General features: G+C 49.8%; 1 protein-coding gene and 1 long non-coding RNA gene across 2 annotated transcripts in view; both read right to left on the bottom strand.

Annotated features, from left to right (window-relative positions):
* Positions 1-9820: 9820 nt before the first annotated feature.
* PDE6D (phosphodiesterase 6D) overlaps positions 9821-22852 on the bottom strand; it is a 39983-nt gene continuing 26951 nt past the window's right edge. Inside the window, exons 2-5 of the mRNA XM_030026981.1 lie at positions 18716-18804; positions 13824-13949; positions 12864-12969; positions 9821-10453 (exon numbers count right to left, since the gene is read on the bottom strand). Of these exons, the coding sequence (XP_029882841.1) occupies positions 10372-10453; positions 12864-12969; positions 13824-13949; positions 18716-18804 (403 nt within the window). The 3' untranslated portion in view covers positions 9821-10371. The remainder of the gene's footprint in view (positions 10454-12863; positions 12970-13823; positions 13950-18715; positions 18805-22852) is intronic.
* Positions 18815-22852, bottom strand: part of LOC121233575 — a 30739-nt gene continuing 26701 nt past the window's right edge. Inside the window, exons 2-3 of the long non-coding RNA XR_005933310.1 lie at positions 22270-22421; positions 18815-19803 (exon numbers count right to left, since the gene is read on the bottom strand). This is a non-coding gene — a long non-coding RNA (uncharacterized LOC121233575). The remainder of the gene's footprint in view (positions 19804-22269; positions 22422-22852) is intronic.

The following is a 22852-nucleotide window of genomic DNA, read 5'->3' as shown; positions in this document are numbered from 1 at the left end:
CAGCACCGGCAGCTGTGCCTGTGTCCCTGCCGCAGCTGCCTCGCGCGTGGCTCGTGCGCCGCGATGGACTCCGACGACGTGATGGACTCCGACGCGCGATTCGAGCTGGTGCTTGCAGATTTGCGAGGCAAATTATTCAAATAAGTTTCTGCAGCTGAACAGCCGGTGAGAGCAGGCTCTGTCGGTCACCGAAACGTGGGGACCCTGCACGCACAGCTGGCGCGAGGCCCCCAGGGGGAGATTTTGGGGGAACAGTGGCCTTACCGCCCCCCACTGCAGAGCAGGACCAGTCCTATGGCCTGCAGCCCCCCAAAACCTGGGGGTCTTGTGTAGTAGGGTCCTCTTTGGTCTGGGGTGTGGGGTGAAACTGGAGGCTGTTCCCAGCCAGACAGGCTGGCGATGGATAGGGCACGGAGCGGCTGGGTGGGAGGAGAGGGGAGGCCTGGGGGACCCCTCAGCCCCACAGCTCCTGGTCCTCACCTGGTTACTATGATCCCAGTGGCCGCTGGTGATGGAGAGGGGAAGCCCCGCTCCGTCACCTCCAGCTGTGCAGGGCAGCCCTGGTGTTCCTGCACCCTGTCTCTACCCCTCCGTGGCTGGGTCCCGGGGGGTCTGGCAGCCCCCTGCCACCCCATGTCCCCTGGACGTGCTGCTGCGTCTTCAGCACAGAGAGGGCAGGTGCTGCCCTGGGTGCGGAGCAGGGAGGGGACGGGCTGGTCCCTGCACTGGGGGCTGAGACCAGGCACAGCTCAGTGCATGGGCCACTGCAGGGAACCCAGCCCCAGCCCTGCTGCCCAGCCACCCAGCCACAGCCAATCCCCACACACCAGCACAGCCTACCAGCCAATCCCACGCTGACACTTGTCCCTCCCCTGCCCCTCCACCTCCCTCCCTCCCTCATGCTGCTTCCACCAACCACAATCAAGCAACACCCAGGCCTGACCAATCATGGTCTGCCACCTAGAGCTTCCCCCCAGCCAACCATGTGCCGCCACCTATCCCTGCTGCTGTCTCGCCCTTCGCAGCAGCAGCTCACCAATCGCAGGGAGAGGGAGACCACTCTGAGCCAACCCAGAGCTGCCACCTATCAGCTGTCCCAGCCAATCAGGGGCAGCCACACCCCCCCAAGGGGTATAAAAGGCCCTCTGTGCTGGGGGCTCTCCTACGGTTGTGGAGATGATGGTCCTCTGTGGGAGTCTCCTGCCTTTAAGTTCCTGGGGGGGGTGCAGGCTTGAAGGTGGCTCTTCATCTTATTTGGTGCCTGATGCCACACAGGGCCTTCTGGGTGAATCTAACATGCTACAGGGATTGCTCACCTGGATGATGTCTTGAGATGGGGACCGGGAGCAGCAGGTCCCCCTCAGCAAGAGAGGGCTTGCAGGAGTCATGCCAGCTGAAGGTGCCTTCAAGGATCTTAGAAATGGTCTCCCTGGGGAGCTGGCCTTGTGCCAGGGGCTGACCGCTGGGACCTGGGGAGTCCCACCTACCTCTGATGTGCAGAAGATGATCTCCACCACTGCCTGGTGACCAGAGTAAGACTCTGGGGGGGGCTGGTGCCATGGGACTGGAGGTGAAGAGCATGTGGCCATTGTGTGCCTTCAGGCATGGTGTCATGCTGCTGGGTCCCTCACAGAGCTTCACAGGTGACATGTTCAGCTGTAATCTGTGGAGCAGAAGTACTGCTTGTGGTGCCCCTTGCCTGCAGACATGACCCATGTGTCATGGGTGATTTGACTCCTGGTTGGACTGCTGATCATGCTGGTCCTGGAGACCGTGGAGGTGAATGGCTGAAGCTGTTCTGAGGTGTGCTAGCTGGCTGCTGACCATTGAAGGTAGCCCAGGTAGCTCCCAAACGTAGCCATCAGGAGAGCTGCAGGGTGCCTCGTGTGAGCCTGGAAGGACTTAGGCTGTGCTGATGTGTACAGGTGGCCACTTGGACCAAGGGCAGCCCTTCCCAAGGACTCTGCTGTGGCTGAACCTCAGCTGGATCAATGGTGTCCTACATGTGGCTGAACAAGGAGGTGAATTGAGAGCAACTTCCACGTGGTTGGCCTGAAATGCAATGCACCAGTGGAGCTGTGCTGCTAAAGGTCACAGCCAGCGTAACCAGTAGGGCTGAGCCCATGTCCTGTGGGCAACTGGACTGGGTCTGGACCAGTGGACCTCTCTCCAGGCCTGACCTCCTGCCTGTAGTAGGTTAGGACCTGTTTCACTAGCTCATGCTTGTCCTGCACCAGCTGTAGCTTTTGGTCAGCCTCATTCAAAACTGTTCTTGTTGCATTTTGACAACCTTCCTGAAATTTGGAGCACCTTGAGGGCTTGGTGGAGAACCTGCCTGGGGGGAACACAGGACTTGGACTCCAAACGAGACATGGGCTGGGGTTACTGGTGCAGTTTGCGTCTGGGTAAATAATTGGCATCTACTTAAGAGTCTGATGAGTGAAACTGCCTTCCAGGCACGACTCCTCAAGATCACAAACATAGAAGCAATTCTGGGGCGTTGCTGTTGAAAATAGACATGAAGAGCTGTTCCTCTAGCAGAGCAGTTGCCACCTGGCTCAGGGAGCAAGGTGTCCCAGGGGAGCAGATCTCTTGGGAGCGGGCTGGGGAAGCCCAGGGCCTTTGGCCAGTCTTGGCTCATCCCATGTAGCAAAGATGCACCTCCTAAATGGTGTAGGGATGTCTGTGTGATTGCCCTGAGAGCTGTCTGGTGTGGGCAGGAAAGCCCAGCCCATGCTGAAGAGCAGATGTGGGAGATTTAGTTCATGTCTCATCCCTGGCTGCCACATGCACCACAGCCTGTCCCCCGTCGGTGAGCCAGGGCAGGTCTGGTCCTGGACCCTGACTTGGCAGTCCCCAGCTCAGTGGAGGTCCTTGAGATCTGAAACCCGGCTGGATGCTAACCCCTGCTGCCAGGCCTCCTTGGGGCCACCATCCCAATCCTTCCCCGCTCTGGTGTGGAAGCCTTGGAGAGGGAGCAGGGCTGGGGTGCCCCTGGCTCCTCCTGCACAGACACTGGGAATCCTCCATCCTTCCCTGTGCCGACGGCTGCTCTGTCTTTTCTGACTGAGCTGATCCTCTCCAAAGGGCAGGAGAGCAGGAGGAAGGGCTGCAGGGGATCCTCAGCTTTGCATACCCAAAGGAGGGCCACAGCTCCTGTTCATGGCTGGTTGGGGAGCCCCAGAGGGAGGGGTGGGGGTGGCCAGGGTGGTGGGCTCGGAGGCCCCTCCATAGTGCTGCACCATGCGTGACCCAGGAAGAGACCTGGGAGGAAGCAGCAAGTGCTGCGCTTCAGAGCGGACGGGGACCTGGCAACGCTCTTGCGTTGCTTTCATAAGAAAGCACAGTGCAAGGGAGGCAGCTGGGGGATGAGAAAGCTCAACCCAATTTGCCCTTGGAGAATCCACAGGGATGGAGACCTCAGGCTGTAAATCAGCAGAGATGGGGCCTTTGCATACGTCCTTTCCTGCCCAGGAGGGAGGCCTGAAGGTGAGGGGCTCTGCTTCTCCCTGCGTGCCAGCCGGGTGTCGTGTGGGGCTGTGGGTCCTCCAGCTCGCTTTGGGAGGGCTCTGTGGGCACCTCTCTGGCCCTCTCTCCTTTGCTGCAGGCAGAGCAGGCTCCTGGCCCTGGTCTTTTAGGGGGCTGGAAACCAGCACCCCTCTTTCATGGCTTAGGGCAGAAGGTGCGAGGGTTGATGCAGCTTGTTCCTGAAGCCACAGACCTGGATGCTCAGTTGGTGCATGACCCATGGGCAATGCTGAGGAGGACAACCCATAGCAAGCATGAGCCACCCGCTCCCCAGCTGGCAGCCTGGGCACTGCCAGCCCCCAGATCCACAGGCCAAGAAGGGACACGGCTCCAAATTGTCTGCTGGAGTGTCAGGGAGTGCGGTCCTGTGTGGGGCTGGGGAGCCTGCTGAGCCTGCCTGGGGTTGGCTCCACTGCCAAGCAAAGCCCCAAAGGCAGCATGAGGGCTCAGAGCGGCTGCCGTGGGGTGCGCCTGCCCCACAGGGATGGGTGCAGTGGTGGGGTGCCAGAGCCAGCAGCCCAGACCCCTGGTGAGTCAAACCCGGGCCATTGCAGGGGCTGGCTCCCTACCTTGAGGCAAATCGCCCTTAGCCCTGCTTATCCCCCCAAGGCAAGGATGTGCCGCTTCCCTGGGGACACCCGCTCCCCCCAGCGCAAAGGCCCATCCCTGGGACGGACTGCGGGAGCAAGGCTGCAGCTCTGGGGCGATGTCCTGGCGGGGTGAGCGGCAGGCGGGAGCGGGGCTGTGGGGCTCTGTGGTGGGAAGGGGCGAGTGAGGGGCACCTGCCCCCAAGCAGGCGCCGGAGCTGCTGCTCCTTGCCCGCCGTGCTGCACCATGGCATGGCTGTGGGGCACCCCGCAGAGCAGGCTGGTCCCCAGCAAAGACTGGGGGCTGCGTTCGGCCGTGGGGAGCCCCACCGGCCTGTTAGCCCTGGCCTTGGGCTCTCGGGGCTTCTTGTGCGTCCCCCGGCTTGGCAGGGGTAGGGCCGAAAGAGGGCCGAAGGCAAGCACGTGGCACGGAGGTGTCGATGCCTGCGGGAGATGCTGGGACACCTCGCACCCCTGGCGGGGGCAGCCCCGGTGCTAACCGTGTGCCCGTCGGTACCCCCGGGGGCTCCAGGCTGGCACGGGGCTCGGCGCGTCCAGCCCAGTGTTAGGGCCGCTTCTCTCTTGGGGTAGAGCTGGTGGCAGGTCCCATCCCGGGTGGCCCGCCAGCCTACCTGGCGTGGAGCTGACCGGCCTGAGCTGGCCCTCGATGGCTTTCCCGGTGTCCCCAGCCGACGGGGTGACCCAAACCAGCGTCCTCCCTGTTCGGCTGCCGGCGCTGTGCAGGCGCTGTGCAGTCCAGGCAATATTGCTGTATTGCAGCACCATCTAGTGCTGCGGGATGGGGAAGCCCAGCACCCCAACGCTCCCCTCCGAGAGCGGACAGGCCATGGCTGTCCGGTGTCCGTAGGTCTTGCTGCCAAGGCCAACCTGCCAGGAAACCCAAACAGGCTGCTGGTGATGGGGATGAACAGGCAGCACAGCGTGTCCGCTGGCCTGGAGCAGCCAGAGCTATCCCCCCTCCCCGTGCCCCTGCTCTGTGCCAGGGAATTTCCTGCAAGGATCCTGGGAAGCATCAAGGGGTGTAGACATTCCCAGTTCCTGAGCCAAATGTACCTGGCCTCAGCTGCTGGTTTTGCCACCTTCTCCCGTGGAAATCGGGCCTCTGCCCTCTCCTCTGGTGACTTTTGCTTCTCTATCAGCCAAGTGACCCCGGCTCTGTAAGTCCCTCGCCATCAGGGTCTTCACATCACTCTTGTGGCTTCCTCCTGCATTCCTGGTGGTTTCTTGGTGTCCATCTTCCATAGCTGGTGTGAGTGTGTTCCCTTCCCACAACTTGTCACTGTTCCCCTTTTGCACACCCAGGGCAATGCCAGCCTTTTCCAGCCTGGATTTTGGGACACCAGGAGAGCTTTCTGCAGCACCATCCTGCTGTCCCCTCCTCCCCTTTCTACATGTCCCCCAGCTTGTCCCCTCTCAGCTCATCATCCGTTCTGGGTGCCTGCCACGCTCCCTACCCTGCCTGGACCTGGAGCGTTGGGGAGGCAGACAGGATTTTGGCATGGGGAGGATGGTGCAGGCAGGATTTTGGCACAGAACTGGATGCCATAACGGGATGCTCTGCAAGAGGGGCTGTGGCAATGGCTGGCCCCGTTCCCCTCCTGCAGCGGGCCATGTTGGTGGGGAGCGCTGCCATAGATGTGGATGTCAGGCTTGCAAGGGGGCGAGGTGGGTGCTGAGCCCCAACAGAATTTGCACCCAGGTCCCACAGCACCGAGGGGCTGCTGGCCGGAGTCTCACTAGGGCAGGAGGAGCTGGGCGCCTTGGACTGAAAAGGGACCTTTGGGTCCTGCCTCTGCCCTGGCTGCCCACCTGTCTTTGGGGATGGATGGGGCTGTGCCCAAGTCACCTGGCAGCCCCAAAGTCCCTGTGTCCGAGCATTTCGATGCCTGGTTGGGACTCTGCCTGCACTGTCCCTGCAACCCAGGAGTGGGATCGGTGCCCCCCAAAAGGGACAGAGGGACCTGAACCTTCCCAGCCCTCCTGTCCCCCTCCCAGTGCTGCTGGGGGAGGATGGAGCTGGGTGAGGTGGGATGAGAAGGCGCTGACCCCACAGGCTGCCTGCCTGCTGCCACGCGCTGCCTGCTGCCTGCCCGTGCCGCCTGCACCCACGGGAAGGTAAGAGTAGCGAAGCAGGCACCGAACATAACGTGGCCCTGGGCTGTTTGTGCGCCTTTTGTTCGCCAGTAACCTTCGTGAATCAGCTAATTAACCGCATTAGGACGGCTCTGCTTCCCCGCCTGAGCGTTATTGGGCAGGGCAGATCTGGGGCAGCGCGCCAGCGGGAGCCCCAGTCGGCTTTGCCAGGCGGTCAGGCAGCTGAGAGCCCCTGCGGCGGCCAGGGAAGGTGCCCGGGTGTCAGCCGGGGTAAGTAACACCCTGATGGAGTGCTGGCGATGGGCAGCAGCGAGGGTGTGCTCGCTGTATGGTGGAGAGAAGCTGGCCCTGTTCCCCCATTGCAGCATGCAGGCAAGAGCCCAATGCACCCAGCATCAGGGTCCCGCTCCGCAGCCAGCCCTGCATCCCAGTGATGGGTGGTTTTCGTTGCCATAAGCGATGCCTGTGCTTCAGGGAACCTCTGTGGTGTGATGGACCCCAAAACCATGCAGAGAGCTCCCCTAAAGCCAAAAGCGTCTTCTGTATCACCCTCCTCCTGTGCTGCCTTGGCGCTTTTACCCAGTGGCTGTGCAAGACCCCAGCTTGGAGGGCTCCCAAGTGGAGACATGGCTAAAGGGCAGTGAGGGTTAAGCTTGCTTTTTACAAGCTTCACCCCAAATCTCTCCATGGCAGCCTCCCAGGCTGTGCGCAGCCCTGGCTCTCACCTACTTCTCCCTCCCTCCTTCTGCTTCCCGATGCGCCTCTGTGGCCTCTGACTGCATGTCTGGGCTCTGCAGGGCTGCCCTGCCCTTGCTGCCAGGTTTCTGCAGGCTGCTGGGGTGGCTCGCAGCCCTCTCAACGTGGGGGGGTGAACCCCATGTGGCAGCTGTCTGGCTGGCGGGGAGCAGCCTCCGGAGCACGATCCCTGCCCTGAGGCTCTTGCAGAAACAAATGCCCTCTGCGTGCAGGCAGCTGGAAGGCGCTCGTGCCTGCCACAGGAGCTGCCGAGGCCAAAACGCCGTGGCTGTGAACAATGAGCTGGGGAAAGCCGTGGGTGTTGGCTGGGATTCACCCGTGGTGGCTGCTGCTGCTGAATCCGGCCGGTTCCCTCTCCCAAGCGCTGCTTGGCTAGTCAGATGCCAACAGCTCCAGCAAGCACTGGGAGGCAGCAGCTCCAGGTGAGCCAGGGTTTTTGTAAGCAGTTGGGCTCTGGGAAGGGCACTGTGTGGCGAGAAGCTTCTTGCCTGGCCCAGGCAGGTCCTACCCCCCCCCCTAAAATGCCCCTCTTGCCACCATGGGGCCCTCCCCTCATGCAGAACCTGGCATGTGGACCAGGCTGGGGGACATTTCCCTGCCCCAAAGATGCCTGCCAAGGCTGGGAGTTTCCAGGTGGGAACTTTTTTGGTAAATAAAAGGGGGGATTGCTCTGTTGCTCCCCACTCCCACTTCTCCTCCCCCCACCTGCCTTTGCACAGAGGGTGGCATGGGACTGCCCTTGGGCCATGGCCAGAACCACCCTGGGCACATGGATGGGTGGTGGCAGTGGTGACACACATCCCAGACCTCCTGCTCCGCTCTCGCCCTTTCCAGCCCCACTTTTCCTTTTGCTGCCCCAGTGCCGGTGACCCCATGCAAGGGAGCCGAGAGCTGCCCGCACCATGCTCGGGCCCTGGGGATGGGACATGGTGAGGGCAGCGCCTTGGCAGTGTCTCCTGCCTCTTCTCCCAGGGGTCCCAAATCTCTGCCAGCCCCACGGGGAGGGGGCCCGCAGCTGCCTGGGCCAAGCACGGGCTCCTGCTCTGAGCCCCTGGGGGCCCTTCGCCTGGATTTTGGGTGGTGTCTAGCCAGACCACGCTGCCCCTGCTGCCCTACCGGGGCCTTTCTGCTGGCTGGATCTGGCCCCCTGCTCTCACCGGGCTCCGGCGTTTGCTCCATCCGTTCTTTAAGGGATGCTGGGGGGACTGGGAGAGGCTGGGGGAGGGGACTGGGAGAGACCTGCTCAAGGGACAGGAGCGGGTGAGCTGCCAGCTATTTCCCACGGTGCCACTTGAGGGCGGCAATGACCCGCCGCAGAGCCGCCGCCGCGGGGCCGGCCAGCTCCAACTGGGTGAACTGGGCGAACTGGGGACAGCCCGGGCCAGGCGGACGGGGAGGAAAGGGGCTCCGGATTTCCCCCCGGGCCGTCTCAGGATCCGCGTCCCTCCAGGGCCCTTACCCAGGGCAGCTCACCCCGCGGGACCCGCAGCCACGCGTGTCCGTGGCCGCCTAAACCCCCATGGAGACCTTCAGGGTGTGCGGCTCTGCAGGGAGGGCACCCCCTGGGTGCCGTCCTCTCCGATAAGGTTAAGCGGGTGCGAGAATTCAAAGTTTGCCATTAGAAGAAAAGGCATCCAGGTTAGGTTGAGTCCCGCTGGGAGCATCCCTCTGCTACGGGGCCAGAGGCTCCCCGGCACTTGGTTGTAGCTCAGCTGGGCAAGAGGAGACATCTTCTGCCTGTCTCTGCTAGACACCTCCTGTGTGTGTCTAGCAGAGCATCTGTCCTAGAACATAGAAGTACCTGCTCTCAAGACCCTTGACCTTTTATATTTTTCCTTTTTGGATAGCTTTTGTCTCTCCTCTTTGATGGAGATCACCATCACTGGCTGTCGTTCATGCTGGGTGCAGAAGGTGGTTTAGGTGGATCCCTTTGTATAAAGGCTGGCCTAGGATGGGTCACGCTGCTGAGAAGACTCTGCCCTGTGAGTCCAGCAGGCTGAAATCCATCAGTGAGGTCTCACGAGGAAGCTGCTACAATGGCTAATGCTCTTCCCATGAGGATTAATGGTCAAACTTCAATTCACCTAAAAAATAATTACGCTGTAACCCTCCCACATACACCCAGTGGCTCAATCCAGGATCTGAAATGATGCATTTCATTTCCCTGTGACTCTCCCAAGAATCTCAAGGCCAGCCACAGGACAGGCTGACAAAGGTGTCGAGCGATCGTAAAGCTGCCCGTGATGTTTAAGAGCAGAAACTGGAGATGCCCCTTTCCCAAGATTTACACTTGCTAGAGCTAATTATAAAGGACAAGGGGAAAGAGTAGTGGTGGGGCTCGAGAAGCCCATCATAGCAAAATTGCCACTGTGTGTCATTAAAGCCACGCACACTTGGGGATTGTTGGTATCAGCAACTGCAGCCACAGCTGTGCTTCAGGGAGCTCAGCCCAGCACAGGACTGATACTGGTTGGCTCAGGGGAACACAGGTTTTCTGGAGGGGTTCGAGTGTCCCCAGGAACTTAGAAAAGCAGAACAGTGTGCAGTCCTGCTCAAGAAACCAGTGACTGGGCAAACAGGACAAACTGCTCCAAGGGATTAATGGACAGAAATGAGGCCAAGAAGAAACGTTGATCAGAGCAGTCAGGAAACCTTTCCTACGTGGTCATCTGGAGGAAGAGAAATTTAACAAGGATATGGGGCTGTGGAAGAAGCAGGGCTGTGGAAGAAGCAGGGCTGTGGACAGCCCTGTTCTGCTGCTGGCTTGAGTGATAGGAGTTTGTGCCTGCTGCGAGGCATTTTTATAACAGAAAGGAAAACGCACAGAACTAACATTTCTTAGCTTCTTTGGACGGTAGGAATGTTTTAATTGAGAAATTTGTTTTAATTACATTAGGTGATATCACAGTCTATTTTACAAGTTCAGGGTAAGAGGATGTGTGGACCAGTTACACAGAAATCCAGTGAAAGGATAAAAACCTACAACATGAGAAAAATGAAAAGGTTAACTTAATCCCCCAAAAATGAAACGCATTGAGAGTTTGGTGTGAGTGGAAAAGGGAGATTACACCAGGATCCAGAGAAGTACAAAGGACGAGACTAATATAATTTACAGTATTGGTTCTGCATGACCATCGTTTGCCCATGTTCAGAGACAGCCTCTATTCCCCAGTGCATCGCTGAGCAGATGGTCCTGTCTCTGAGGGTTTGGTCTGGTCTTGTCAGAGGAGAAAGCAAAATAACTGATGGGCAAAGGTCACAACCCACGTTGAGCTGGTCCCCAGGGTCACCGCCTACAGGAGTAGTGTCTTCCACTGGATAGTCGGGGGGTTCTGCACCAAGAACTGCATGGAGGAAAACTAAAACAGCTCCAAAAAGCCCCATCTCAAACGTAGAAAAGTCTCACTCTGGAAGTGCTTACGAGAAGATCGTCATCATAGAATTTGGTTTCTATAATAACATTACCACTGTGGAAGGAAAAGAGGAGAAAAAAGAGATATTAGAAGAGTGCATGAACAGTAGAAAACAACTGCTCCTCTCAATGCTCTCACAAGCCTGGGCTGACACCTTACCCCATGCAACACAAGCTTTGGTTTGGAGCCGCATGCACTGAGTACTGTGTCCTGATTCTGGGAACCATCAGGGCTGAAGGATCTCTCCACTGCATTCCTACATGGAGCAGTTCCCCCCATCCCTCCCCTGTTGCCCCCTTTCTGGGCACAGTACCATGCAGGCTGCAGAGAGTGCTCACAAACAGCAACTTATGCTCACTTCTGTGGCTAAAATTAAACTAGCAGTCCCAGCACCTTCAGGGCCCTCTCTCTTGCAGTGAATTGTGAAAACTGATGGGAATTCTTTTTTTATTCCCCATCTCTGTCCTCTAGTGCTGAGCAAGCTACTTCAACCAATTGAACATGTCACTTCCCTCAAGAAGTGCTTAAATGCAAACGGACAAGCATATTTTATACAAACTGCAATGGAAACATAGATTTGGGTGTGACAAAAACTCTGATGATTTAAGTTGCTGACTTTGAGATTTTGGTAGACGAAAGTAAGAACTTTGGGGCCATTACAACACCTGGAGACCTGAGCAGTGTGATCTGACCATGTCTAAATAACCTGGCTCTTGAAAATCAAAGCAGCTGTTCCATTTCCACTGTGGCTCTTGGTATCTGTAACACTGGCAAAGCTGAACCTGGCAAGAGTGTAAAGTTTTTGCTGTGGCGTGGCCAATGCTTGAAGTCAAATGTCAGGAAATGTTCTCAGTCTGATATTCAGTCATCCTGGGAATCCTTTGCTCAGAGTGCCTTGGTTAGCACCAAATACCACATCTCCATTCTCTCCTGCTATGGAAACACCAAGACAAACACGAGGTCTTTGGGAATATCAGAAAGTGAGGGGCTCTCCAAGTCTTGGCAGCTGAAAAAAGCTGATTTCTTTGGGCCACAAAAAACTTTTGGATTTCTTTGAGCTGGTGATTCTACTGAAAAGCCTCAAGAATGACTTTAGGACACTTCCATGAATAGGAGAGAGATCTGGGCTGCCCTTGACAAGTGGACAGACTCCAGGGAAAGAATGGAACACTAGAAAATCCTCAAGGTCACTTGAGAACTGGACTCTCACAACTCCCAGTCCTGAAAATGCCTTGATTTTCCAAGATGGTCAAAACCAACTTGTCAGATGTCTGTCTTTCTTTCTTTGATTCCCAAGTCTGGCTCCTCCTGTACTGACTGAAAGCCACCAGCTCTGGGAGCCGTGGACATGTGTAGTACTTACAAAGTTCTGAGCAGATTGTGTCAGGGAGCACTATTTGAACACTGATGCTCTCTTCTGAGTCTGCTCTCTCTGAAATGTGCTGTGAATAGAAATCAGTGACGGTAGTTCCCATCCCAGTGCCTTCTCTATGCGACTGGCTTTCCTCCAGACAGGGAACAAGAGGGAAAACACTGGAGAGGGAGGTCTTCCAGAGGACACAGTGACCTTGCGGTGAGACTGGCTGCTCCCTGTCTGCCTCTTGTTGGCAGGAGGGTCCCCATACCCTTCTGTCTCTGCTGGCAACGTGCTCCTCATGTGCTTGCCAGCACCCATCTAGCACTGCAGGGAGGGTGGCTTTTTGTCAGTGATTACAGCTTCCCAGGGGCCTCCCTCAAGGAGCCTTTTCTGTCATCCCACCAAAGCTTGTGCCTTGCTGTCCACACTCGGAGCAATGCCCAGCATGCATTATTCCAGCACAAGTCCTAGAAATCACTGATCTACTCAGAAGTCAATGTGCCAACAGTGGCCAGCACTAGATGTTTCTGAGGAAGGTGTGTGAATCCCATTACAGATGACTGTTTCCTACCTGTTAAGGATATTTTATCCCCAGATACAATTCTGTGTCACTAAATGCATAGTTTATAAGCCAATGTAAAAGACGCAAAGCTTAGCAAAATGGTACAGAGATGAAACAAATGCCAGAACAGCTCTTACGGGTGATATATTGCATGAAAAACAACCACCTTGGTCAAAAGTCAGTGATCAATAGCTGGATTTGAAAATGGCCCAAACATCTCTTTTTTTTCTTTTTTTCCTGGGTATTACGCTGCAAAGCGTTTTGAAATCCTTTCATTGTTCACCTTTCAAAAAAATTACACATAATAACGGATCAGTTCCACTTTCTCCAAACTTTTATTGCTATATTAATGCAAATTGGACCTATGGGAAAGAAGGTAATGAAGTTGGTTTAGCCCCTTTTATCTCTCAACAGCTAACAGTAGTGAGGGTGATTCAGAGTTGGTAGCAGCTCCCTCTCTTCATTCCCACTGTGGCCCCCAAGGAAATGCCACACACTGCTTTTTCTTTGCCTGCTCTCAGATTCTGTAAGCCCAAGGCACTCACGTTAAAACGTTAGCTGGCATCATCTGTGATTCAGGTGCTGCCTCTATCAAGGACTGCCAAGTGTTTGTGGAGTTAGGAATCACAAAACCGAATTCAAAGAACCATTCTGCAAAGTAAAAAGAAGATCCAGAGGCATTTGAAAGAAGATAAAATCCACAAATGGTCCTTTTGCTTTTCACCTGACAGGCTGGGGAACTCCCTAAACTGTCCTGCCGTGCTGCCAATGTGTTTTACATTGAAATTACTTTGTACAGCTTAAACTGCACTGAACCCTGCCCTCCTCTTAAAGCAGATACTCCCTTTCTAAAATAGCTGATGGTAATGATAGTCACACCACTTCCTTAGCATTCAGTGGAAAATTTCATCACACCTAACTGGGAACAGGGAAACCACACTCCCCTTCTTGCAGACATCCCCCAGATCCAGTTGAGATGAAGTGTACAACTGGTTGCCCAAAAGACAAGGAGCTGAATGTTTTATCTGCCCCTCCTCTGCTCCAGATTACGAGTAATACTGCAGTGAGGGAGGTCAGATGTGCAGCTATGGAGTCACACGGACAATACTCAGTGGCACTGCTGTAACCAAGGTAAACCAGAGGCTCCTTTAGTCCAGCCTCCAGTCTGGCAGTGGCCAGCTCTAGGTACTTCTGAGGAAGATGCATGAATCCTCATAATGGGTGACTCTAAAATAACCTGTTTCCTTGCCTCAGGCAGCCTGCGGTGGATTTATGCCCTGAAGCATGATTACCCAGATTTTTTGCTTACATAACAAAGTGTTAATACACTTATGAAATGCTATCCCTAATACTGTGGCCCATTAGTCCTGACAGGATGACTGCTTCAGTGCTACTCTGAAAAATTAAAATCACCACATTCAACCCATTTTAGTTTCTCTAATCCCTGCAGCACTGGGGGTCACTCCCTGCACTGCAGCAGGACTGCACACAGAGCAGATGCATACCTTCTAGACACTGCCCTTTGAAATAAACTTTCTGTTCCAGTCGGAATTTTTCCATTTGTTCTGCTGAGGAAAAGTTTAATTCCCGAGACACTGCTTTGCATTTCAGGATTTTTTTAGGAACTCGAGCTGTGAAACAGATAAAGAAGCATTATTTGGACACAATAAAACAAACCCAGCTGCGTCAGGTGCTATTATACTTCAAATAATGATTAGTGCTAGTAGAAGATCATAGTAGCAGGAGAAATGCAAACACAAAGGACTTTGTTTTTACATTTGCAGGAGTGAAATCCAAAATGCAAATAGGTTAAGTATCTTGCCCAGAGCCAGGAATGAAACTTGTGACAGAAACAGGGATACAACACTGATCTCTCAGATTCCTGGTTCTTAGCTGTTTATTACTAAACCCCACAATTATTCATGTCGAAATATGAGGCACAACTTAAATTTTTACTTTAGGAAGTGTGCTGAAGATCACAAGCAGCTGAAGGGCTGCTTAGTACACCAAGCGTGTTAGCTCTTCTCACTTCTCCTTCCCTTTCAGACTGTGCATCCCCAGCAAACCACAAACGGCTATTTCTCAACCCAGCAGCACTGTTTCAGCCATCTCGCATAGCTCTGGGAAGTCATCCTGTAAAAGCATACAAAATGTCTGTTCCCTAAACATTGAGACCCACACAGGCAGTAAAGTCAGTATCAAACTGGAGAGTTTAAGAGAGAGAGTAATTTGGCAATCCAGAGTTTCTGGGCTCTTGCAATGGGTGAGACACCAACAGCAAGTGGCAAACTGTACCTGGTAGAAATTTCATAAGGCTTTTTTTAGAGGTGGAGGAGTAAGAGAAGGGACAGTTTGGGAGCACTGATTAATATGCTGAAAAGTCCTAATCAGGAGAATGAGGAGGGGAGTCAATATACTAAAAATCTCCCAAGCCCGTCATACTTTGGTGGTGTGATTGTACATAATCCTTCCTGCATTTTAGAAAATGTTTCATGTAAATTTATTAGAAATAAAGAGGGGAGGGAATACAGCTGGCATGTGCTTTAGGAGCCAAACTGTTCCTAAATGGGAAGCGTTATCAAAACATCCATGAGCAGACAGCAGGCTACTGTTTAATAAAAGGAAGAGTCTACCAAACCCCAGGCAAATCCATCTAATGTAGAACAGTTTAATGGAGTAGGACTTTGAAATGAAACCAATCTAGAGAGCTGGAGGGTTAGAGAATGTAAGCTACCATCCTATCCCATGGAGAAGTACACAGCCACAGTTTGTTTAAAAAAAAGAAGGTAAAAAAGAAAGTTAAAAGTGTAAGGGAAGAGTTTTAAATGTAAAAGCTCTCTAATTAATTTTAGGTTTGAGGGTTTTCTCAGCTAGAAATCTGCATGGCACCATCCTTTACTGCCCTCACAAGTACAGACTACAGCCTGTTGTGAATAAACATCCCTTTGCAGTTAAGTGTAAAATGACTTGTTAAAACTATTCTGCAATTTAGTAATTACATTTCTTTCATCCCCAAGACAGACTGCCGAGAATGTTTGCTTTAATATTGCAAAACTACAAAATAAAAGGTTACTTTTAATAAAAGTAGGTCTGTGTAGTCTTTAAACCCCTGATCTAAGAGATTTTAATTGATATCATCAGGCAGAAATTTTAATTGAAATGATTTATTTTAAACTCATTTTAATTTTATACCTCTTTTTTTCCATTAAAAAGATAGAAGAGAAAGAAGGTTGACTCCCATCAGTTAGGTCCATTTTAAAACATACCGAAATGGAGGTAAGCATAGACTTTATCCTAAATTTACTACTGCTTTTTGTTAACTTGAGGGTATACTATACCTGCACATTTATTTAAGCACTTATATAGCTAACATACATTTAGTCAGATACTTAATTCTGATTAGATTAGAAAGTGATGAATGACATATTTCTTATTTACTAAGCAAGTAATTTTGGGTCCAACTGCATTTAGTTAGAAACTGAAATTCAATTAAAATATCCATATCATTATGTTTTCATATAGTTTAAGAAAATTACCTTACATATTTGCGACATGTAAGAAAGCAAGCCATCTTAGCCAAACTTATTTTATATTTCAAACTATATCTTTTCTTAGAAAATGAAAGGATTATTTGTATTTCTTGAATGAAAACTGGCTGTGGTGACTGGAAATGACACTGGGGATTCTACAAGTGCTAGACCTTAGCAGCTTACTCCAAGATTTTGCTTGTATATTGGAAGAAACCAAACTTTACGGATTCTCATCTCCCAGGTTGCCTCCCCGTTTTGAATGCACTGTTACTGAATTGAGCTGACTGGTTACATGGAAAAGCTCCAGCTGTCAAAAGCTGGTTTAGATGGTTAATTCCAGTTTCAGGTGCTCAGGCAGGCAGTGATCTTCACTACTTTTAGCAGTTTAATGTTAAGACTTCAGCAGCAATCCAATACCACATTAATATTCTTTTTATTTAACCTAAGTGGTAATGGTAAGTTTAGGTAGTGATGCAGTATCATGATTTGAAACATAAGAGTTCATTTTTTAAAGAAACCAGTACTTAAATCAAATATAAGTCCTGTTTAAAGAAAATATGTTTTATTCACTCTCCTATATATTTGATTCTTTGTTTGCTATGTCTAGACTGTGATTTTCCCTGAATGGCCACAGAACACACACACACAAGTACTATATAATGACTTTGAGACACACATGGCCTTCATTTCAAAACAATTATTCTGCCTGTTTGCCCTCACTGTTTCTGTTGCAAGACTGTACCAGAACCGCATTTCCCCACACCTTCTTTTAATACAGAGTCAGGTTATCCTTTGTTGGACAGCTCTCCCCTTTCTTAGCCTATTTATTGAGAATAATCAATCCACCTCAGCCTTCTTTTCTTGCTAAGCCATACAAGAACAGCTTTTTTCCTCTCTTCTCCTAAGGAAGACCATCCTCTGACCTGTAATATTTTCAGTGGCTTCTCCTAATAGCTCTTCTCTGCACCTGTTCCAGTTTGCAGTCATCCATCTTCTAGATGGATGACTGAACTGCACACCAGATAAGGTCTTAACAATTCCTTGTACAATGGGCATTAATCTCATGCCAGAGTATGTTTTAATTAATTCCCCAAGCTCCTCTGATGGAGGTGAGGGTTCCTGTTCTGTATGTGAGGAAAATCTGAGACACAGTGAGGTGATATGATTTGCCAAAGCGAGCAAGATGGCAGGATGAAAATGGGGCAACACAACAAACCCTCCTGAGACACAGGTCCGGCTGTCCTCTTTGCCCCAAAGCCCACCTTTCTGCAGTTTACATTGAACCACGGCAGTGCAACAGTCTGTTGAGACAGAGTGAAGAGGATTCAAAGACTAGTCATGTGTCCAAGGAGAAGCTTTTACAGCACAAAATCTGGGAAGACTGTAAATATTTTTAGCTGATTTTCTTCTGCTTTTTAAAGTCTGATTCCTCATTTCTCCTAGGTCTCCTCTTACACAGTTATTTCAAGAAGGCAAAGCATCACTAACCTGGAGTTTAAGAAATTTAGTATTAAACTGATGAATTACCACATTTCTTTTGAAAGTTGTATTTCAATTGCTTTCCTACAGTTGTATATGAATGTGCTGGAATGCTTTTCTTTAATATAGGTATCTTGTACGATAGGCACGAGTAAATATCTGTCAAGGCCTATCAGCAGAACTGTTTGCTGTTAGCACTGGTATGATAATGGGAGTACAGGTTAGCAAGACTGAAGGAGACAAAGCTTGGAAAATGCTTTTGGTAATCACCAAGTCACAGCTTTGCTTTCCTCTAACTCTGACCTGCATCCTCTACTCCTGGCATCAGGCCCCTCTTAAGTTGAGATAACCTATTAGTGGTCCTATTAATGAACTCTTGTCATTAAAGCAGATGAATGTTGACTGTGGACCAAATGAGGAGAAGGCAACTTGTTTCTCTTGCGCCTTAAATTGGCTTTGAAACCAGGTATATTGCTGGAAGACTACTGGACTCAGTGTTTTGCCACAGATCTTCCGTACGCTCTCTGGGCAGAGGAGGATCTTTATACGCTGGTTGCTTCCTTCAGACACAATGGATTTTCCAATGTATGGGAGAGGTAAGTCCTAGTAGTGACAGGCAGAACTCAGTCCTTGATGTTTAACCAAAAATACATCAATGTCACCAGCATAATTAAATGATCAAGTTCACTCCATTTACTGGAGATCAGCTATGGTACTCACATAATAGAAAAGCCTTCAAAATTAATTCAGTGAGGTCAGACTCTTCACAGAGCCAAAGTAAAGCTCTTGGCAAGGGACGTTACCTATCACAGTGCTTTGTCACAAATGGGGATGAGCAAGGGACAGTGAAGTCCTTTGCTACTCAGCGAGGACAGCAGTGGAAAGGCAACAGGCCTTCCTATCGATGGTAGGGGGACAGGAGAGCAGAGCAAATGTGCCATGTATGCCACTTTAAAGCAGAGGTCAAATTTAGTGCAGGAGAATATAAGGACAGTTGTGGCCAGGCAAGGTAACTGTGTATGCTTCTACTCCACTGGTTCTCTATTTGACCTCTACCTTGAGTAAACCCTGTTGTTATACCGAGAAAAGTCACTATATTTTTATACTATTCATTTTGGAACCAACACTCAACCTAGCAAAGATTGGCCACTCATTCCTCACCCAGCTGAGCTCCCTGCTTAGCATTGTTTAACTTGTCCCCTTTGCCAGCCACTGATCCACTCCCACCCTTCTCCACGTGTCCCCAGGTCATTGTGGTGGAAGCCTCTGAAGGTGTGAAGTCACAGCTAGGACATCTGTCCTTCAAAGCATGGGTATGCTTGCAACTCTGGTGACCTAGCCATGCAGCACCACCCAACCCCAAAATGCACAATAAGGCCACACAGTACCTTCATGCTCGACTCCAGGTACAGACAGATCTTCTGTTCCTTGCCAGAGGATTTTCCCTGTTTCTGCATCCCGAAGGTTCATCCAATTTCTGATTGGGAAGCAATTAAGGAAAACAAGCTATCTACATCCCTAAATGCTGTGCCCAGCATTCTTTGCTAAGCCCTGAAATAGTCTACTTCAGCTGAGTTTCAATCATGTTTTCTGGTTCTCAGGAGGTCAAGGAAAAGGGATGCTTTTTCCCAGAAAATAAATGAACAAACCAACCCTTGACCAGAATGAATGCAACAAGAGTTGTATAGTCACAGATTTAGTTTTCACTTTAGACTGAAGCTTGTTAACCTAATTTATCATTTTCCATTGCTTCTAAAGGATAAAGGCAATGTCACTGTGCTGCAGAGAAGCAAGAACATTGCTAACAATAACAGATAATTCTACACAAACAATTGCTGTTCTCCAGCATTTGAAAAATGCCAGAAAAAGAAGTGCTTCCTATATAACATTAGAAAAAGAATAACACCTGATTGAGCTTGTTTTCCTCGTTTACAAAATATTAATCTCAAGGGTTGTGCTTTTGCTGTTGACCCACTAACTGCCACTCACGGGAATTCTTCAGCTGCCAATACTAAGCAAAGAGAGGTCATCTCTTTTCACTCTCAGCAAGTGAGGCTGTGCCAGCTTTCAAAAAGCCCAGATAGGTGAACTAGCCATTAAAGTTATAGGCAAGTATGAAATACGCATATTTTCAAAGCGACAATTAATAATGATCTTAAGTACACCTTTGAAAAATGTCTCTCACAGCATCTCAGACATCGACAAATCAGAACAAGGAGCCTGCACACCTGCCCGATGCCATTTTGAACAGGGATACAGCCGTCAGTAAGCCCGAGGCCCCTCAGCAGTCTCCTGCTCCATGGCTCATCAGGGTGGCTCCGAGGAGTCACCAGCGTAAAGGCAAGCAGCCTGAATAGTGCGGGATCTGTGAGATAAAGCCATGCAAACCAATGCCTTTCCAGGTGTTTCTTTCTGCTGGTTTATGGCAGTGCACCCTTCGTACTCAGTACTTCCTAGCCAAGAGACTGGAAACTATCTGGGAGAAGGGGAGAGATGAACTGCTCAAGGAACTGACTGGGGAGGTAGAGAAACAGAAGAGGGACAATATGGACTTTGACGTAGGTATAAATAGGAGCTGTCAGAGATATGCATATTGAACTCATCCTCTAACATACACAGTTTCCAGGCAGACTCACACAAACTCGTCACATTGATCAAATTTTTCCAGAGCTCCAGGGAAGAAACAGACGCTTTAGCAAATTTTGCATTACAGGGTAACATTTGTTTTAAAATTACACGTGTGGAGGAGGGAAGGGAAGATGGCTGCTTCAGCGCAGATGTGAGGAGCCTTTCCCTTCCTGAAGGTTGGCCAGACTTTCCATGTCCCACTGAAAAGGCAAGAGGGAGGAGAAAGGTGGGAGTGTGTGCACAGAGTGCGTTTACAGAGACATGGCCTTACAGCTTCCAAAACTTAGCAACAACTTGGAGCACAGGAAGAGGGAGTGTAGGGCAGCCTGCTCACATCCTTCTAGACTTGTTCTAAAACACATAATATCTACCACTTGTTTTGGGATTAAGCCAAAAGTGAAAGGGAGAAGACGGAAAGCATCATCCTTGGGGGGCCCCATATGCCACCTCCATATCCTGGCAGAAAGCTGGAAAGTGGAGATGTCTCCCCAGCTAGCAAACCAAGGGAGATGGGGACTGTAGGCAGGCAAGTCAGAGGGAGAAAATGAGCAGCAGCATGGCAAGAAGAACCTGCAGCAGGGCTGGGCACTTCATGTGGTGCTGGCTGGAAGACTCAAAGTCCCCAGCCAACACAACCTGCAGGATGGAACCACCCCAACCATAATTTAAAATGTCCAAAAAAATCCACCATTTTTCGATACCTCTTCCCACAGGCAAACATACAAACTAGCCAAGGTGAAGCTATTTGCATACAGAGCAGTGTGCAATCTATCAAATGCCATGTATGAGGGAAAAATAACAAATGAGACAATCTGAGCATCTCACTGACAAATTCATTTATCTTCACAACACCCTGTGATGCAAATACTCTTGACTATTAACTGTACAGTAATTCAGTAAATTGGGCACTTGATTACCAAAAACCTGTATTACCTTTAAAAAATTATCCCCTTCAGAAATATTTACTTGCTATTTGTTCACTATCAATATCAGTGGGAGTTATGAGCTCACAGGTCTGGCCATAGGCTGTGTAGTGCCAAACTGAGCAGTAGACAAGCTCCTCTGAACTGGAGATGAAACACTAACCAGAACAGCAAACCCAGCACTGCACGGCAACTGATACAGCCTCCCAAATACTATACCAGTACTCTAACTAATGGACTATCTTCCTTTTTCCTTGCCATGCCTTGCCTTGCCTTACCTTCCTGTCCCTCTTCCCTTATCAATTTTTGGAGTACTTTGAAATCACGTTCACCATTTTCAGAAGTATTACATTAGAAGTGCCCTTCAAAGAGTATATGTAGTCTCACAGCTTAATTGTTATCCTTACTTGAAATAGGTAGTTATAGAGTGATAGTGACCTACTATTTCTGGTGAGAGAAAACACTACTGTAGACTACTGACCTCTGTTTCTTCTCCTTATAAGGATTTATCTCTCAATGTAGTCCAAGAGAGATGATACAAGTTACGTTGCCATGCTGAACAATGCTAGATATGTTAACATTTGGGGTGTTAGACTTCTATAAAGTGCTATCAGACTTTATTCTGTATTAATGTTCCACTGTAAGAGTAAATCCATGCAGGACAGCCTGCCCCGTGCTCTGTATTCTGACTGTCAAATTAAAGATGAAGAATAAATAAAAAGCTCAAGTCTGTATCTCTGCTGATGAGAGCATGCAGGTCAGCAATGCATGCCACAGTTCCTAGGAAATATCTTGTATTTAAACAATCCGGACATTGCTAACCCACATAAATTCCATGTCAAATGAATAAAGGTTTAGCATCAGTGTAGCCAAAGGCTTTCTGGCCTATGTGCAGGTTCAGGACATGCTTTTCTAACTTCTGCAAATAAAAAAATGAAATCAACCTGCTCTTCAGAGTGTATATGCAGAGTTAAAATATGTGTATCCAGACATATTTTAAGGGATCAGAATAGTCTAGCCAGTTCACAACTTTTTTCCCCAGTAACTAAGCACTATTAAAAGGGAAGAACAAATCACCAAATCTTGAAAGTGCACACACATGATCCTCTTCTATTGGAAAAAATACTTCATGTTCAAGAAATTCATTCTTTTAAAAAAATAAATGTTTAAAAAGAAAAAGGGATCTGAAAAAAATTTCCTAAGTCAAAATTGAGATAATTTATAAAACTTTACTGTAATGGAATTAAAAAAAAAAAAAAAGGCAAAACCCATCACAAGTGATTTCTTGGCAAGGGAATACCTGACAAAGCAGCAGCTGTACTGTTACCTAGTTAGCAGCTTATCACACTATTTCTGTCATCTTGGATAGAAAGACTGGTACTAGAACATACCCCAGAGTGAAGAAAATGGAGATCTTGAACCAAACCCACACACACTGTTATCTTCTAATGTGTTTAATTGGTTTAAGATTCTTCCATCCCAGCATGAGAGATATTGTTACTAAAAATAAAAAGTGCTCCATCTTCTGAGCAGCAGTGGAGACCTGCAGGCAGGATGAAGAGGGCATTTTAAGTATTATTCAAAAGGAGAAAGTAAATTAATATAGGTTTAACACAATTACTCTTTTTGAAGAGGCTCATGTCAAACCACCTGGCAGGGGTAACTAAGGAGAGCAAGTAGAGAGCCAGGCAGTTACAGCTTTGTGAAGCTAATATATATGAAAAAAAAGGAAGAACAATAGTATATTCCTAATTCAGCTTCTCATTCTAAAATCACAAGAACACCATTTTACTATTAAATTTTCTCCTGGATTTTGGGGGTTTTGTGGGGGTTTTTTTGTAGGAAACAATGTCTGATTTAAGACTCAATAGATCAAATACTCTTCAATCCTGAAGGCAAGGAAGGATTAGGTAGAACAGCAGAAGGAAGGGTGTACTGTTGATCTATTTATATTCCACCACCTATTGGGTCAGT

Source organism: Aquila chrysaetos, chromosome 10 (assembly GCF_900496995.4).
Source record: "Aquila chrysaetos chrysaetos chromosome 10, bAquChr1.4, whole genome shotgun sequence".
NCBI classification, from domain to species: domain Eukaryota; kingdom Metazoa; phylum Chordata; class Aves; order Accipitriformes; family Accipitridae; genus Aquila; species Aquila chrysaetos.
Note: the sequence above shows the minus strand (reverse complement) of the source record. Positions and strands in the feature narration are given on the sequence as shown.